Source organism: Hordeum vulgare, chromosome 6H, assembly GCF_904849725.1.
Source record: "Hordeum vulgare subsp. vulgare chromosome 6H, MorexV3_pseudomolecules_assembly, whole genome shotgun sequence".
Lineage (NCBI taxonomy): Eukaryota > Viridiplantae > Streptophyta > Magnoliopsida > Poales > Poaceae > Hordeum > Hordeum vulgare.
This window is the reverse complement of record NC_058523.1, coordinates 48,288,916-48,306,507: the sequence shown is the minus strand read 5'-3', so window position 1 is coordinate 48,306,507 and position 17,592 is coordinate 48,288,916. Positions and strand designations below refer to the sequence as shown.

The 17,592-nt window shown below is 43.8% G+C and overlaps 1 protein-coding gene across 1 annotated transcript; it reads left to right on the top strand.

Annotated features, from left to right (window-relative positions):
- The first annotated feature begins 13,605 nt into the window (after window positions 1–13,605).
- Window positions 13,606–16,297, top strand: LOC123402765 (putative disease resistance protein RGA4). Its single transcript, XM_045096725.1, has one exon. The coding sequence runs from the start codon at window positions 13,845–13,847 to the stop codon at window positions 15,909–15,911; it is 2,067 nt and encodes a 688-aa protein (XP_044952660.1). The 5' UTR covers window positions 13,606–13,844; the 3' UTR covers window positions 15,912–16,297.
- The last annotated feature ends 1,295 nt before the right edge of the window (window positions 16,298–17,592 follow it).

Here is a 17,592-nt window from a genome sequence, read left to right as displayed (position 1 = left end):
GCATAGTATTCAAAGTAGGAGTACTTTTCCAATTTGGGCATTCAATAAGCAAAACCAAATCGTAAAATAAAGTAGTATTCAAATTAGCATGCATTCAATTATAAGCAAATACATCATCTCTTTTGTCCGTACATCGTCGAATATTATAACTAATACTCCTCGAATACTATCATACATATAGCATCACTGATACATCTAGAACCGTAGCGCCCGATGGGTATCGGCGCGGGAGGTGGACACCCAAAGAGAAGGAACCATCACAGGATCATAGCTCCAGTGAGATCCCCGAAGAACCTGCCAGGTATGCTCGAACCTGCCCTCCAACGCAACCATGTAGCGACGGACGTGCTCATCCTCCTCGCTGACACGGTGACGTACCACCTCCGCGGTGTCCGGAAGCCTCGGCACCCTCACTAGCCCACGCGACCGCCACCAAACAAGGATCGGGTCAAAGACGGGCTGGCTCCTCACCAACCTACGCCCCCGGAAGGTAGCACCTCCCAATACCAGCCGGGCGGAGCCCAGTCCCGGACAGGGCCCCTCTGATCAAGCACGTGTCCTCCGTCGAGTCGACGACGAGGATGCGGGATAGGCATCGTAAAATGATCTAAAAAAATAAACTAGTTCTATTAATTTTCTTGCTAAAAATAAACTATTAACACTTAAGCATATACAATAGCAAAATTAAACTATTAACACATAAGCATACACAATAGCAAAATTAAGCAATAATCTAAGAAACACTATTAACACTTAAGCATATACACTATACAATATTTCTTCTTCTTGTAACCCTAAACTAATTTTTCCTCTTCCTCTATTTCTCCTCTTCTTCTACTTCTTCTTCTACTTCTACTTCTCCTCTTCTTCTACTACTTCTCCGCTTCTCTTCTTCTACTTCTCCTCTCCTCCTCTTCTAATTTTTTCTCTTCTTCTACTTCTCCTCTTCTTCTATTTTTCCTCTTCTTCTCCTCTCCTCCTCTTCTTATTCTCCTTTTTCTTATTTTCTTCTCCTCCTGTTCTTATTTTCCTTTTTCCTAATTCTAAATATTACTAACCCTAATAATCTAGCACAAACCAAATAACAATAGGAATTAAATGACAAAAAATCTTTTTCTTCTTTTCTTCCCTTTTTCTTCCTTTCTTCTCCTTTTTCTTCTTTTCTTCTCCTTTTTCTTCTTTTCTTCTCCTTTTTCTTCTTTTCTTATACTGGCCGGAGTGTTGGGGAGGAGGGAGCGGGGGGCTTACCGGCCGGAGGTGTCGACGGCGCGCGGCGAGGAGGACGGCGCGACGTGCGGCGAGGAGGGCGGCGCGCGGCGAGGAGGACGACGGCGACGGCGAGGAGGATGGCAGGCGGCGGCGAGCAGGACGGCGGGCAGCCTGACGGCGTCGTCGAGTTCTTGCTCTCAATTCCCACTCATCACGGAGTGGTTCAGGTACGATGCCTTTATCTAGAAGATCTTGCTCTTTCTTATCCCACATTGGGATGGCAGTCTCATATCCCCCTGGCCCCAGCTTGTGGTGATATTTCTTCTTGTCGGCATTTATCTTGTTCTTTTCTGATAATGCCTGGGTATGTTCTGACTCCTTGTACTCTTGAAATGCCTTCCAGTGATTGGCCTGCTTGGCTAGATACCCCTCGAATACTGGCACTTTCTTTGTCTTCAGATAGTTTTTCCATAGCTTCTTCTTCCAGCTACGGAACAGTTCCGCCATCTTCTTTAGAGTCCACTGCTTGACATTGGCCCTCAGTTTGTGTGCGGCGTCTTCATTCTCACATTCTGGCAGGTTGAAATGTGACATGAGATCATTCCAAAGATTATCTTTGTACCTTTCGGCGACATAGTCACTATCGGCTGCCCCTTTTCGCTTGTTCCACTCCCGAACGCTGATCGGGACGTGATCCCTAACGAGAACACCGCATTGCTTCTTGAATGTGTCAGCAACATTCTTAGGAATCTTGGGTTCCCCCGTAGGCAATATCACCTCAAAGGTGTAATGCGTCCGTGCATCCAACTTTCTAGTCGGACCTCGTTTCGTAGTTTTGCTCGATGTGGAGGCCTAAGAGGGAGAAACATTCGTCAAATGAATGTATATGTATACAATGTAGAGCTATCTCCAATATTTTTCACATATTACAAGTGATTGTCGAACTTCATATGTATACCTCGCCGTACTTTATTATTTCTCCACCGGCTTCTCCACCGGCTTCTCCATCAGTGGAGCTATCACCTTCTCCGTCATTGGACCTATCTCCTGCCCCATCGGCTTCATCTTCTTGTCGCTCGACCTCCATTCCAACGTCGGGGTTTAGATATGACGACGGAGATTCAGCTGGTTCAACGTCGGGGCCGTCTTTGATTATATCTTCGAGAAGTTCTTCCTCTTCGAGGTTCCTTATATGTGGATCCATAGTTCTGCAAAAAACGGATTCTCTTAACCTTTGTACCAAAAAAGAATAATTCTATCAGGAACTCCGTTCCAAAACAACTTTAGTCCCGGGTCGTGGCTCCACCCGGGACTCCTAGATTTCTGCATAGTATTCAAAGTAGGAGAACTTTTCCAATTTGAGCATTCAATAAGCAAAACCAAATCGTAAAATAAAGTAGTATTCAAATTAGCATGCATTCAATTATAAGCAAATACATCATCTCTTTTGTCCGTACATCGTCGAATATTATCACTAATACTCCTCGAATACTATCATACATATAGCATCACTGATACATCTAGAACCTTAGCTCCCGACAGGTATCAGCGCGGGCGGTGGACACCCAAAGAGAAGGAACCATCACAGGATCATAGCTCCAGTGAGATCCCCGAAGAACCTGCCAGGTATGCTCGAACCTGCCCTCCAACGCAACCATGTAGCGATGGACGTGCTCATCCTCCTCGCTGACACGGTGACGTACCACCTCCGCGGTGTCCAAAAGCCTCGGCACCCTCACTGGCCCACGCGACCACCACCAAACAAGGATCGGGTCAACGTCGGGCTGGCTCCTCACCAACCTACGCCCCCCGGAAGGTAGCACCTCCCAATAACAGCCGGGCGGAGCCCAGTCCCGGACAGGGCCCCTCTGATCAAGCACGTGTCCTCCGCCGAGTCGACGACGAGGATGCGGGATAGGCATCGTAAAATGATCTAAAAAATAAACTAGTTCTATTAATTTTCTTGCTAAAAATAAACTATTAACACTTAAGCATATACAATAGCAAAATTAAACTATTAACACTTAAGCATATACAATAGCAAAATTAAGCAATAATCTAAGAAACACTATTAACACTTAAGCATATACACTATACAATATTTCTTCTTCTTGTAGCCCTAAACTAATTTTTCCTCTTCTTCTATTTCTCCTCTTCTTCTACTTCTTCTTCTACTTCTACTTCTCCTCTTCTTCTACTACTTCTCCTCTTCTCTTCTTCTACTTCTCCTCTCCTCCTCTTCTAATTTTTTCTCTTCTTCTACTTCTCCTCTTCTTCTCCTCTCCTCCTCTTCTTATTCTCCTTTTTCTTGTTTTCTTCTCCTCCTCTTCTTATTTTCCTTTTTCCTAATTCTAAATATTACTAACCCTAATAATCTAGCACAAAACTAATAACAATAGGAATTAAATGACAAAAAAAAATCTTTTTCTTCTTTTCTTCCCTTTTTCTTCCTTTCTTCTCCTTTTTCTTCTTTTCTTCTAATGGCCGGAGTGTTGGGGAGGAGGGGCGGGGGGCTTACCGGCCGGAGGTGTCGACGACGCGCGGCGAGGAGGACGGCGAGGACGACGACGGCGCGTGGCGAGGAGGACGGCGGTGGCGAGGAGGGACGGCGACGGCGAGGAGGACGGCAGGCGGCGGCGAGCAGGACGGCGGGCAGCCTGACGGCGTCGTCGAGTTCGTCACTGTGTCGCGCCGGGCAGGAGAACGAGAGGAAGAAGAAGAGAAATGGACGATTTGGGTTGGAATTTTTCGAAGTCCCTCTTATATAGGTGGATCTTTAGTCCCGGTGCGTGGCTCGAACCGGGACTAAAGACCCCCTTTAGTCCTGGGTGGAGCCACGACCCGGGACTAAAGCCCCTTTTTCGGGTAGACCAGAAGGCGGGAAGCAGGGGCCTTTAGTCCCGGTGCGTGGCTCCACCCGGGACTAAAGGGGGTCTTTAGTCCCGGTTCGAGCCACGCACCGGGACTAAAGCCCCTCCTCGGCTGCATGATAAGTTTAGTCCCACCTCGCCCAGCGAGGGGGCTAACACTTGTTTATAAGACCCGTCGCAGCTTCTCTATCGAGCTCCTCTCTAAAGCAGGCTTATGGGACTAAACTCACTGAAAATTGAAACTATATTCGCAATTATGGAGAAAATTCAACCTGAATTCAAAGTGAATTTAGGTTGAATTTTCTCTATAAATTCTCATATAGTTTCAATTTTTTTCTATTTTCAAAATTAATTATTTTGACTATCCAAACTATTATCTATTTTGTTATTTTCAATTAAAAACTATGTTTATTAAAAAAATGCATATTTGAGAATTTGACACAACTATGATAATGAAAAGTGTTTGAAATTGAATAAATAATTCAAAACTATTTTCTATTTTCAAAAGTAATTATTTTGACTATCCAAACTATTAACTATTTTGTTATTTTCAATTCAAAACTATGTTTATTAAAATTATTTTTGCATATTTGAGAATTTGACAAAACTATGATAATGAAAAGTGTTTGAAATTGAATAAATAATTCAAAACTATTTTCTATTTTCAAAAGTAATTATTTTGACTGTCCAAACTATTAACTATTTTGTTATTTTCAATTAAAAACTATGTTTATTAAAATTCTTTTTGCATATTTGAGAATTTGACAAAACTATGATAACGAAAAGTGTTTGAAATTGAATAAATAATGCAAAACTATTTTCTATTTTCAAAAGTAATTATTTTGACTATCCAAACTATTAACTATTTTGCTATTTTCAATTAAAAACTAAGTTTATTAAAATTCTTTTTGCATATTTGAGAATTTGACAAAACTATGATAATGAAATGTGTTTGAAATTGAATAAATAATGCAAAACTATTTTCAATTTTCAAAAGTAATTATTTTGACTATCCAAACTATTAACTTATTTTTTTGAGCTAGTTGACCATGAAATTGAAAAGCACTATAAATGAACTCTGAAAATGTTGAAAGTTGGCATGCTATCATCATTTCACCCACATAGCATGTGTTAAAAAGTTGAGAGGGCTACGACAAAAACTGGATGCACTTCGTGTACAAAACGGACAATCTCTCTCGAAGTATCAGCGTGAGAACTCATCTCTTACAAAGGGATTTCATTTTTTTGAACTTATTTGAACTCCATACTTTGTGTGTGTTCAAAATGCACCATTCAAAGGCACATCACAAAATTTCAACAATTTCTGACTTCATTTGGTATTGTTCGTGCATTTACTTATTTTTTTGAGCTAGTTGACCCTGAAATTGAAAAGCACTACAAATGAACTCTGAAAATGTTGAAAGTTGGCATGCTATCATCATTTCACCCACATAGCATGTGTTAAAAAGTTGAGAGGGCTACGACAAAAACTGGATGCACTTCGTGTACAAAACGGACAATCTCTCTCGAAGTATCACGGTTTCGAACGAGAACTCATCTCTTACAAAGGGATTTCATTTTTTGAACTTATTTGAACTCCATACTTTTTGTGTGTTCAAAATGCACCATTCAAAGGCACATCACAAAATTTCAACAATTTCTGACTTCATTTGGTATTCTTCGTGCATTTACTTTTTTTTGAGCTAGTTGACCCTGAAATTGAAAAGCACTACAAATGAACTCTGAAAATGTTGAAAGTTGGCATGCTATCATCATTTCACCCACATAGCATGTGTTAAAAAGTTGAGAGGGCTACGACAAAAACTGGATGCACTTCGTGTACAAAACGGACAATCTCTCTCGAAGTATCACGGTTTCGAACGAGAACTCATCTCTTACAAAGGGATTTCATTTTTTTGAACTTATTTGAACTCCATACTTTTTGTGTGTTCAAAATGCACCATTCAAAGGCACATCACAAAATTTCAACAATTTCTGACTTCATTTGGTATTCTTCGTGCATTTACTTTTTTTTGAGCTAGTTGACCCTGAAATTGAAAAGCACTACAAATGAACTCTAAAAATGTTGAAAGTTGGCATGCTATCATAATTTCACCCACATAGCATGTGTTAAAAAGTTGAGAGGGCTACGACAAAAACTGGATGCACTTCGTGTACAAAACGGACAATCTCTCTCGAAGTATCAGCGTTTCGAACGAGAACTCATCTCTTACAAAGGGATTTCATTTTTTAAACTTATTTGAACTCCATACTTTTTGTGTGTTAAAAATGCACCATTCAAAGGCACATCACAAAATTTCAACAATTTCTGACTTCATTTGGTATTCTTCGTGCATTTACTTTTTTTTGAGCTAGTTGACCCTGAAATTGAAAAGCACTACAAATGAACTCTGAAAATGTTGAAAGTTGGCATGCTATCATCATTTCACCCACATAGAATGTGCGAGAAAGTTGAGAGGGTTACGTTAAAAACTGGACGCACTTCGTGTACAAAATGGACAATCTCTTTGGAAGTAGAAGCGACCCCCACAATAAGAGATGACATTCTTCTTCTCTCATATATGGTGGACACTAGCTCACCTGATTTTTCAACCGTCGATGATGGTCGCTACTCCTACTTCCCCTAGTGCATAACCAATATCTAGCACAAGGAGAAGAAGGAGAAACGACCCCCCACAGCAACAGTCGACATTCTTCTTCTCTCATGTATGGTGGACACTCCCTCACCTGATTTTTCGACCGTCGATGATGGTCGCTACTCCTTCTTCCTCTAGTGCATAACAAATATCTAGCACAAAGAGAAGAAGGAGAAGCAACCCCCACAACAACAGTCGGCATTCTTCTTCTCTCATGTATGGTGGACACTCCCTCACCTGATTTTTTGACCGTCGATGATGGTCGCTATTCCTTCTTTCCCTAATGCATAACAAATATCTAGCACAAGGAGAAGAAGGAAAAGAGACCCCACAACAAAATTGGTTCCGCTGCACGCCACGTGGGACTAATGGTCTTTCATTTTTAAATGACTGTTTTGATCAAAAACAGATCTGTTACAAAAGGGATTTCATTTTTTGAACTTATTTGAACTGAAGACTTTTTGTATATATATGTGGTCGAAATGCATGATACCATGAAGTTAGAAAGGGATAAACCATTCAAAAGTAGCAAATGAAGTTAGAAAGAGCTAAACCATTCAAATTTGGAAACTATAATGGCACAAACAGAAACTAGACATATATAAATTGGTCCAAGCAGTACATGATACTAGTCCAAACAGTACATAATAATAGCTATCATAGATATATAGCTAGCCATAGTTGATACTAGTCCAATCAGAATGTCCACCTTATTCGAGGTGACCCTGGCCATAGTTGACGACTCGAATCTTGCGGTACAACTCATATGAAACATATGCATCTTTTGCTGCATACTCAATGTTGATACGATCAAGTGGGGTCTTCTCCCAAAGTTTGTGCTGAGACTTTGGGAAATAGGTCTTCATATCACCATATTCCTCGTCGATCAAGGCAACTGCCATATGAGCCATCGAAGTCCTGACATGTCGAAGCCTGAATACCGTTTGGAGATCAATGCGGCAACCAGTTGGTATCTCAATACCGAAGTTGTGCCTCATCTTCAGCTTGTCGTTCGTTATGTCAATGATAGCAAAAGTGATGCCGCTGTGAAGGAAGTCCATGAGTTCTGGACAATGCTTGTCACTACTGCAATAGAAACAAATTAAAATGGAACAAATGTTACATACTGCTGCAATAAGGAAACATGTTTCACTACAACTGAAGAGAAAATTATCTTTAGGATTCAAATAGAACATATGCAATGGAACCTAGAGAGATCACTATAGCTATTCAATGGAACCTAGAGAGATCACTAGCTATATGCAATTTTCATGACTATGACATATCATATTGCTATCCAATGGAACCTAGAGAGATCACTAGCTATATGCAATTTTCATAACCTTGGATCAAAGAACACCGCATAAAATTGTATCACTACAACTATGATTTCAATGGAACATATTGAACCAATCAGATTTTTCAGATTGTGGAACACTATTCCAATCAGATTGTGTTCCCTTCAACTAATCAAAATTGTTTCACTACAACTATTTGAAGCGAACCAACTATGATTCCAATGGAACATATTAAACACTAGTTGATTCTAATACGATTTTTCAGATTATGGAACACTATTCCAATCAGATTGTGTTCCCCTTCAACTAATCAAAATTGTTTCACTACAACTATTTGAAGGGAACCAACTATGATTGAAACAAATAAACTTACAATGTCATTACATTGGATCAAAGAAAGCCTCAAAACTTACCTCGCCCATTGGAAGATCAAGACATGGTGTGCGAAGCATAGTTGGATGACGGCAACACCGCGTTGATCGGCCGTGTACTCCAGATCAAGCCCCAAGAACTTCTCATGATCCATTGCGGCGTCAAGCCATCGTTCCTTCAACTGTTCAAGAAAATACGGCATCTCACTGCTCTCGTTCGTGTACACGACATCGAGCATGGTCGTGCCATGTGCGAGCACCTCTCCAAAGCGAGTTGGCATGGTGGAAGAAGAGAAGGGAAGAAGAGAGGAGAAGAACAGAGAGCGAGAGCGAGAGAGAAGAAGAAACAGAGAAATGGCGACTCTCCTTCGGTTCATGCTTTTCATCGCCCGAAACGACGCGGGATACAAACGGTTTAGGGCCTTTAGTCCCGGGTTGAGCCACCAACCGGGACTAAAGAGGTATACCAACGGTTGCCACCACTACGGCAGGCCACGTGTTAGGCCTTTAGTCTCGGGTTGAGCCACCAACCGGGACTAAAGGGGGATACGAACGGTTGCCACCACCACTGCCCACCGCGTAGCCCTTTAGTCCCGGTTTGGGACACGAACCGGGACTAAAGGCTCCTTACGGGCCTGGATTAAAGCCTCTAGGGAGGCATTGAGAATTGGGGCGACGTGGCCGGGCCTTTAGTCCCGGCCCAGAGGCAGGCCGGGACTAAAGGGTCCCGGCCAAAGGCCCATTTTCCACTAGTGTGTGTTGATTCTTGTTTCCGGTTTCCTTCGTCTCGATAGAGTTCCGCAAGCGTGTCGGAAAGTGAGGACCCGTTCGACTACTTCGATTCGTCTGCTTCACAGAGTCATTCTTCCTCCAAGCGGGATCTCAAGCAAGATGACCATTTCCCCAGATACCATTACTAAAATTGCCATGCTAGTATTATTGTTTCTGTCGCTATGTCTCGTTGCCTACCACCTGTTAAATATCAGCCTCTCAACATTGCCATGAAAACCTTCAACTTGTTCACAACCTAGCAAACCACTGTTTGTCTATGTTACCGCTTGCTTAACTATGTGTTAGCGTTGCTAGTTGTAGGTGCAGTAGCTTCCATGTGATAACATGGGTTACTTGTTAAATCATCCTATTAATGCTATTTAATTTAATGCACCTATATACTTGGTAAAAGGTGGAAGGCTCGGCCTTTCTAGCCTGCTGTTTTGTTCCACCTTTGCCCTCTTAGTTTCGGCTATAGGTGTTATGTTCCATAGTTGAGCGCTCCTAACACGATCGGGGTTGTTATGGGGACCACCTTGATAATTCGTTTTAGATTAAAACTGGTCTGGCAAGGCCCATCTTTGGTACTACATTTTCCTAATAACCTAATAAAATTGCATAGGGACTTTCCGGACCCCGAGGAAATTAATCAACCCGCGGGCCAGTGCTCCGCATGAGTGTTGGTCCAACCTGAGCGATGTTCGGCGCCCCCTGGTCACCCAGGGTTTAGCCAACTCGATGTCTAGCTCATCCGTCGTGTCCTGAGAACGAGATACGCGGCTCCTATCGGAATCGTCGACACGTCGGGCGGCCTTGCTGGATTAATTTTACCTTTTACGAAATATCTTGTGCATCGGGATTCCGGTGATGCTTTGGGTAATCTCAGAGTTGAGGTTTTCCACTAAGGAACCCGACGAGATCGCGAGCTTCGTGATCAAGGATTTCTATGCGGCTTGTGGTAATTTGTGATGGACTAGTCGGAGCACCCCTGCAGGGTTAAATATTTCGGAAAGCCGTGCCCGCGGTTATGTGGCAACGTGGAAACTTTTTTTAACACTGGTTCTAGACAACTTGAAGTTAATTTAATTAAAATATGCCAACTGAGTGTGTAACCGCGACTGTCTCTTTCGCGAGCTCCTTCTCTGATCGAGGACACGGTGGGGTTATGTTTGATGTAAGTAGGTGTTCAGGATCATTTATTTGATTATTAGTAGTTCACGTCCGTTATGCGTAGATCATCCCCCTCTTTATTCTTGTACTCGTAAGTTAGCCACCTCATATAATGCTTAGTCGATGCTGCAAGCTCACCACTTAACCATACCTCATACATTAAGCTTTGCTAGTCTTGATACCTTTGGAAATGAGATTGCTGAGTCCCTCTGGCTCATAGATTACTACAACACCAGTTGCAGGTACACATAAAGGATATTAAAACGCGAGCGTGTTGATTGTTCATTTGGAGTTTCTTCTTCTTCATCATCGATCTAGGATGGGTTCCAGGCCGGCTGCCTGGGATAGCAAGGATGGACGTCGTTCTTTTCTCGTTTGTTTTCGTCCGTAGTCGGACCCTGCTCTTCTTCATGATGTTTATGTATTGTATTGATGTGACTCTGATGTAGCTTGTGGCGAGTGTAAGCCAATTCCATATACTCTTCTCTTCAGTACAGGTACTTGTAACGATATCCATTCTTGCGAAACGACGAGATGCGCTTCTATCCCTGTCGAGGCCCTTGTGCCAAAATAAGGATAGGGTCGCATCTTGGGCGTTATAACAGGATGATGTGTTACGGAACGAGTAAAGATACTTGCCGGTAACGAGATTGAACAAGGTATAGGGATACCGACGCTCGAATCTCGGGCAAGTATCATACTGGTAGACAAAGGGGATTGCATACGGGATTGAGAATCCTCGACATCGTGGTTCATCCGATGAGATCATCGTGGAACATGTGGGAGCCAACATGGATATCCAAACCCCGCTGTTAGTTATTGGCCGGAGAGGTGTCTCGGTCATATCTGCATGTTTCCCGAACACGTAGGGTCTACACACTTAAGGTTCGGTGACGCTGGAGTTGTTATGGGAATCGTATATGTGGTTACAGAAAGTTGTTTGGAGTCCCGGATGAGATCTCGGACATCACAAGGAGTTCCAGAATGGCCCGGAGGTAAATATTTATATATGGGAAGTCCTATTTTGGCCACCGGAAATGTTCGCGATTTTTCAGAATTGTACCAGGAAGGTTCTAGAAGGTTCCATAGTGGGGCCCACCTGCATGGGGGTAACAATGTGTGTAGTTGGGTCAAGGCCCCACACCCCTGGTCAAGGCGCCGCACGATCCCCCCTTAGAAGGAATAAGATCATATCCCGAAGGGATAAGATGAAGATCCCTAAAAAAGGGGGATAACAATCGCTGGGGAAGGGAAAGGATGGGATTTCTTTCCTCCCACCTTTGCCAATGCCCCAATGTACTTGGAGGACAATAAACTAGCCCCCTCCACCCCTATATATAGTGGGGAGGCGCATGGGAGCTGAACCCTAGCCCCTGGCGCAGCCCTCCCCCTCCTACACCTCCTCCTCCTCCGCGGTGCTTGGCAAAGCCCTGCCGAAGAACCACATAGCTCAACCGCCACCACGTCGTCGTGCTGCCGGAGTTCTCCCTCAACTTCTCCTGCCTCCTTACTAGATCAAGAAGGAGGAGACGTCCCCAGGCTGTAGGTGTGTTGAACGCGGAGACATCGTACGTTCGGTGTTTGGATCGGATCTTCCACGATTTGAATCGCCGCGAGTACGATTCCATCGACCGCGTTCATAATAACGCTTCCGCATTGCGATCTTCAACGGTATGAAGATGTTCTACCCCTTTGCTCGTTGCTATTCTCTCCTAGATAGATCCTTGTGTGACGTAGGAATTTTTTTGAAATTACTACGTTCCCCAACAAGAGGTGCATCGGTCACGTACATCCATTGTCGGTTCATCTGCGTGCATTATATGATTAAGTATATAAACAACATACAGATCAAAATTTGCATCTAAATCAAATAAACTCACACATACACTCCTCCACTAAAACCCGCAAACCACACTACTTCTAGAGCATTTGAAATGAGCTAAACTAGTAGTGAGAGATAAGAAGATGAGGTTGCTAACCTTTTTAGAACACTTGGATAGTTGGTGCACCACCAAACCAAGACAAATCTTGAGGGAAATGAAGCTTGGAGGTCGAGCTTGGAGAGGAAAAAAAGCTTAAGTGTGGCTCGGACATTTCATCAAACACCTCGTGTGCATAGGAGGTGGGAACTAGAGTAGCACACACCTCCACACATTGGCCGGCCAAAAATGAGAGGAGTGAGCGGGCAGTATATAGGCAATCTTTTAGTCTCGATTAGTGTCTAGAACCGGGACTCAAGATAGCCATTTAGTCTCGCTTCTAGACACGAACTGGGACTAAAGGGGTTGCGCCAGGAGCCGGACCCTTTAGCCCCGGTTTGTGGCATGAACCGAGACTAAAGGTCCTAGAACAACCGGGGCAGATGCCCGCCGAGGCCCGACCGGCGTCCTGGCCGCTCGAACCGGGACTGATGCACGCATTACTCCCGATTCGTAAGTCGAGGACCAATGCTTTTATCAGTCCAGGACCAAAGCCCTGTTTTCTACTAGTGTTGGTTGGGAGGGTACGACAAACGACTCTAGAATCTTTCTGGATACAACCAGTGAACCAGAAAATGGCCACTATCATCACTGAGAATATACTATCTTATGGACTCAGGCTCTACGTTTATGCCTTAAGGTCTTTCTCCTTACCGTGGGGAACGGTATCACTTGCGTGATTCTAAAGAAGAAGGCGGTGTCCCGACCATAAGGCAGTTAAATTCCACTAATGCTTGCTAGCCAGTCAAGAACGACTCGAAGACCATAGAAAGGTCTTCACGCTATGCCTTGTGGTCAAGAGTTTCGACACTACACACGAAATGGCGATAGGGTGTGGTTTTGTACCATCACAACGGGTAGCGCTAGAATGTTCAGATAGTTAATTTCCTCAAAATGGAATTAACTCGTTGAACATCCTTGTGGCGGTAGGCATACACACCCTACCGCCACTCCATGTGATGGTAGGCACTTATCCACGTCAGCGGGATCAGATGGCGTCGTGTGCGTTGATCCGAACCTTACCATCACAGAGAATGACGATAGGGTATGTATGCCGACCGCCATATCGAATGACGATTAAAAAAAAAGGTCAGATCTTTTTTTTTTCACAAACGGATCACATGGGGCTAAACTATACCAAAATGTCAAAAACAGTGAAATCGTCCGTCCCCCGCATCGCTGAAGTGACAACTGCTTCCAAGAGCCAATCGACACGGGACACTGGCCAGTGAGAACAACCAGACAATAAACGCGTCCCTACCTCATCGTTTCGCGGGACGGGTGGATTGCCCCAGACCGCTCGATTCAACGCGTTTTAAAGTTTTCATCCAATGCGACCACCAGCACATCTGCGAGGTTGTTCAGCCTTTTTTTGTTAGGGGTGCGAGATTGTGCATCCTGCTAGTGAGAGTACTGCAAGCCTACAACTACTACTGGTGCTCGTTGACTCGATTGCCAATGCCAAGACGCGCACGCTATTGCCGATATCTCTCTTTCCTTGCCCCACTCCGGCGCAGCTATGGCTACCGCCGCTGCCGTCTCTTTGTTGTCCACCAAGGCTTTCAACCACCTCGACAACTACGGCAAATCCGATGGCATGGAGGATGTCAAGAACCGGCTCAGGCTTGCCATGCCAAAGTTCCAAGCGGTGTTCAATGTCGCCAATCTGGAAAGCATCAGGCAGCAGAGCAGCGCCCTGGATGCATGGCTGTGGCGTCTCAGGGACGCAGTTGAGGAGGCTGAGGATTCCATCGATGAACTTGAGTACTACCAACTCGACGCTAAGCCTAAGGATCCAAAGGTTAGTGGCCGGAGCTCTTGTTTCGGGAAGATGAAGCATAGATTTGTTAGATCTGTTATTAAGCGTGGCAATGCCTTGGATAATACTCGGAAGAAATTTACTCACCGACACCGTGACACTCTCAAAAGACTGGCGAAAGCACTAGATGGTTTAGCCAAGGCTGCTGAAGGTGTTGAGGATGTCTTCGCCGCCATAGACCATCTGAGGGGAACTGGGCTCGAAGGGCAATCCGTGGACGATGAAGACGGAAAAGTTTTCTTATCAAATGCAACTGCATTTATTGGGCGAGAAAATGAGAAGAAACAAATCATTGGATGGCTGACCAACACATCGGATGAATCGTCTGAAACTATGTCAAATGTCACAGGTATTCCCATTGTTTCAGTGGTTGGTCATGGTGGCATGGGGAAGACTGCTTTGGCTCAGAGCATATGTGAAGAAGAAGAGGTCCTGAAATGTTTTAACGTCATATGGGTTACTGTATCCACTACATTCGATGCCACATCACTAACATGCAAAATACTGGAATGCGTTACAGGGCAAAAACCAAGTGTTGATCGTTTGGATCCACTTCAACAATATCTCAAAGAAAAACTCAAGTCTATGAATTATTTGCTAGTTTTGGATGATGTCTGGGAAGATAAGAAACTACATGAATGGGAAAGGTTATTTGCTCCTCTGAGGCAGCTGAACACTGGGAGCAAGATTTTGTTGACAACCCGAATGCAATCTGTATCGAACATGGCCGCATCTGTAATGGGTGTCAGAAGAGATCAGTGCTTAACTTTACAAGGACTAGAAGAAGATAAGAATCTTGAGCTCTTCAATCATCATGTGTTCTCTGGTTTGAACTCACAAGCCTACATGCACTTCAAATTAATTGGAGAACAAATTGCAAAGAAACTAGGAGGTTGTCCCTTGGTAACCAAGGTTACAAGTGGCCATTTGCGAGGTAATATGACTACTGAATACTGGCATAGGTTCTTGGATGAGAGTTTGGAGAGTTTTAAATCAGCCGAACATGACATTATTAGTGTTCTCAGGCTAAGCTACTATGATCTTCCTACAGAGTTGCAGATGTGCTTTCGATATTGTAGCTTGTTTCCCGTGGACCATGAATTTCGCAAGGAAGAGTTAGTGAAGATGTGGATTGGTTCAGGACTGATCTCACAGCCTACAAGTTACTCACACTCCTTAAAGTTAAAGGTAGTGGACGCGCGTCAAAAATTCCTGGAACAGTTGGGAGATACTGCCAATCAATTTTTGGCTCAGTTGACCAGAAAATCATTCTTTGATAGAAAATCTAGAGCACGGAGGGGTGTCGTGACAAATGAATATTATTTAATGAATGGCATAATGCATGAATTGGCAAGGACTATGTCTTTAGGTGAATGTGCAAGAATAACTGACCCTGCCAGATTTGAAGATGAGAAGGATACGGTCCGACACTTATGCATTGCTCAACTTCACAATTTTTCTGTTGAGCACATCAATAAAATCTTCTGTTTTAAGAAGCTTCGCACCATTATCATTGATAGTAATTGTGAAGCTGCAGAGGATATAGCTTGTGCACTTGAAAAAGTTCTTGAGAGCTCGAAATCACTGCGTTTGATTCATTCAAAGTTGAGGAACACATTAAACTTTGCTGACAAGTTTGTTAACTTGAAACACCTTCGCTATCTGTACCTAGATAGAATGTCACCGGATGGGATGCGTGACACTTCAAAACTTCATCACTTGACTTCGTTTCATTCTCACAGTGGTTTACACACAGGAATATTGTAAGTCAATTCTATTATCATCCCTGCCATCTACTGGAGTTTCCCGGCTTAGCATTTTCGCACTCCTTCGGGGCCTGTCGGAGAGCACTGTTCCCGCAAATTATGTGTCCTTCCGGATTATGGTCCATCAGTGAAGGGTGGAGGTTTGCCCAGCTTGGCGGGGCGTCTTCAATGTCGGTGAAGGCTGGTGGTCTTCAGTCACTTTGGTATTGTAACGTTTTGTGGCCCTGTGGCTTATAGTCTCGTTGTGGTTTTATTTTCAGATTGATGTACTTTATGGTCTCTTTGTGCAATTGGTGCTGTCAGATTAAATTGATCGATGGAATCGAAAATAATGTAGCAATTCTCCTGCTAAGTTTATAAAAATGTGTTCTGGTTCAGTGAAAAGCTTTTTCGTCAAACACGTGAGCATGTGCAATATTTACTATTGGGGTAAGAGCAGGCTCCACCGGCCGCTCCAAAATATGACGCGGGCGAGCAGTTCCAGCGGGCGCGTTAACTTTACAGCGCGCACGAGCAGGCGACGCTTGCAAATAAGATTTTACATGTTCATTTTGACAATATGATGATGTTTAAAGCATTAAACAAATGTGTAAAATAAAAATATAGCATAGTCCAATTGCACGGCACATCAACAATTATGCCAAATCATCATTCAACTAAGTCCAAAATCATCCAACCAAGTTCATGATACAAAAGTTCACATAAATATATGGCACATCAACAGTCATGTCCTCCTCATCCTCCGATTCTTCATCCTCATTTGAAGACGATTCTTCCTCCTCTTCATCGTCGCACGTCGCATCATGCCAAGATGTGTGAGGCAAACCGGAAGACATGTGTCCACCCATGTGAACCGGAGGTGCTCCCATGCCTCCCATGAGAGACCCAAAACTTATTCCTCCCGTTGTAGCTCCGAACTTGCCCATGGTACCTCCGAAGCCAGCTATGCCTCCCATGCCGTCCATGATAGCTCCGAAGACACCCATGCCACCCATGCCACCCATGCCTCCCGTAGATGCTCCCATGCCTCCCATGGTAGGTCCAAAGTCACCATGCCTCCCATGGCAATGGCTATTTTTTGGACCAAGACTTCTTCACGGGCAAGATTGACGTACTCCTTCTGCTTCTCATCGAGGGTAGATGTATCCATGAAGAACAAGTTCTTCTCCCATTCCAACAATCTAGATCGCTCCTCCATGGCCAATTTCTTCTTCTCCAATGCCACCTTCCTCTCCTCGACTGCCATCCTCCTCTCCTAGGCCGCCACATCTTGGTTCTTTGCCATCATCCTCGCCTCGTTCGCTTCCTTTCTTGCCATCACAATAGCTTTCATAGCATTCTTCAAATCATCACCTCCTCTCTTCTTCTTCTTATTATTATTCTTTTCTTTTGCATCTTTCTTGTCTTCATTTGTTTTTTATTGGCTTGGAGCAGGCAACCGAGTTTTATGTAGGGCTTCTCTTTCCGCCACCACTTGATTCCCCTCCTAGTCACCATCCAAATCAATAGTTGCCTTGCTTTTTTCTCTCTCTTCTTCTTCACCACGGGACTTCCATTTCTCTTCATCCTTCAACACGTTGTAGCAATGGGAAAACAAGAATGATCTCCCTTTCTTGACCTTCCCTTTCTTGTTCTTGTTCTCTTTACCTAGAAATAAGTTTTGTGCAATAGTTAGCTACAAA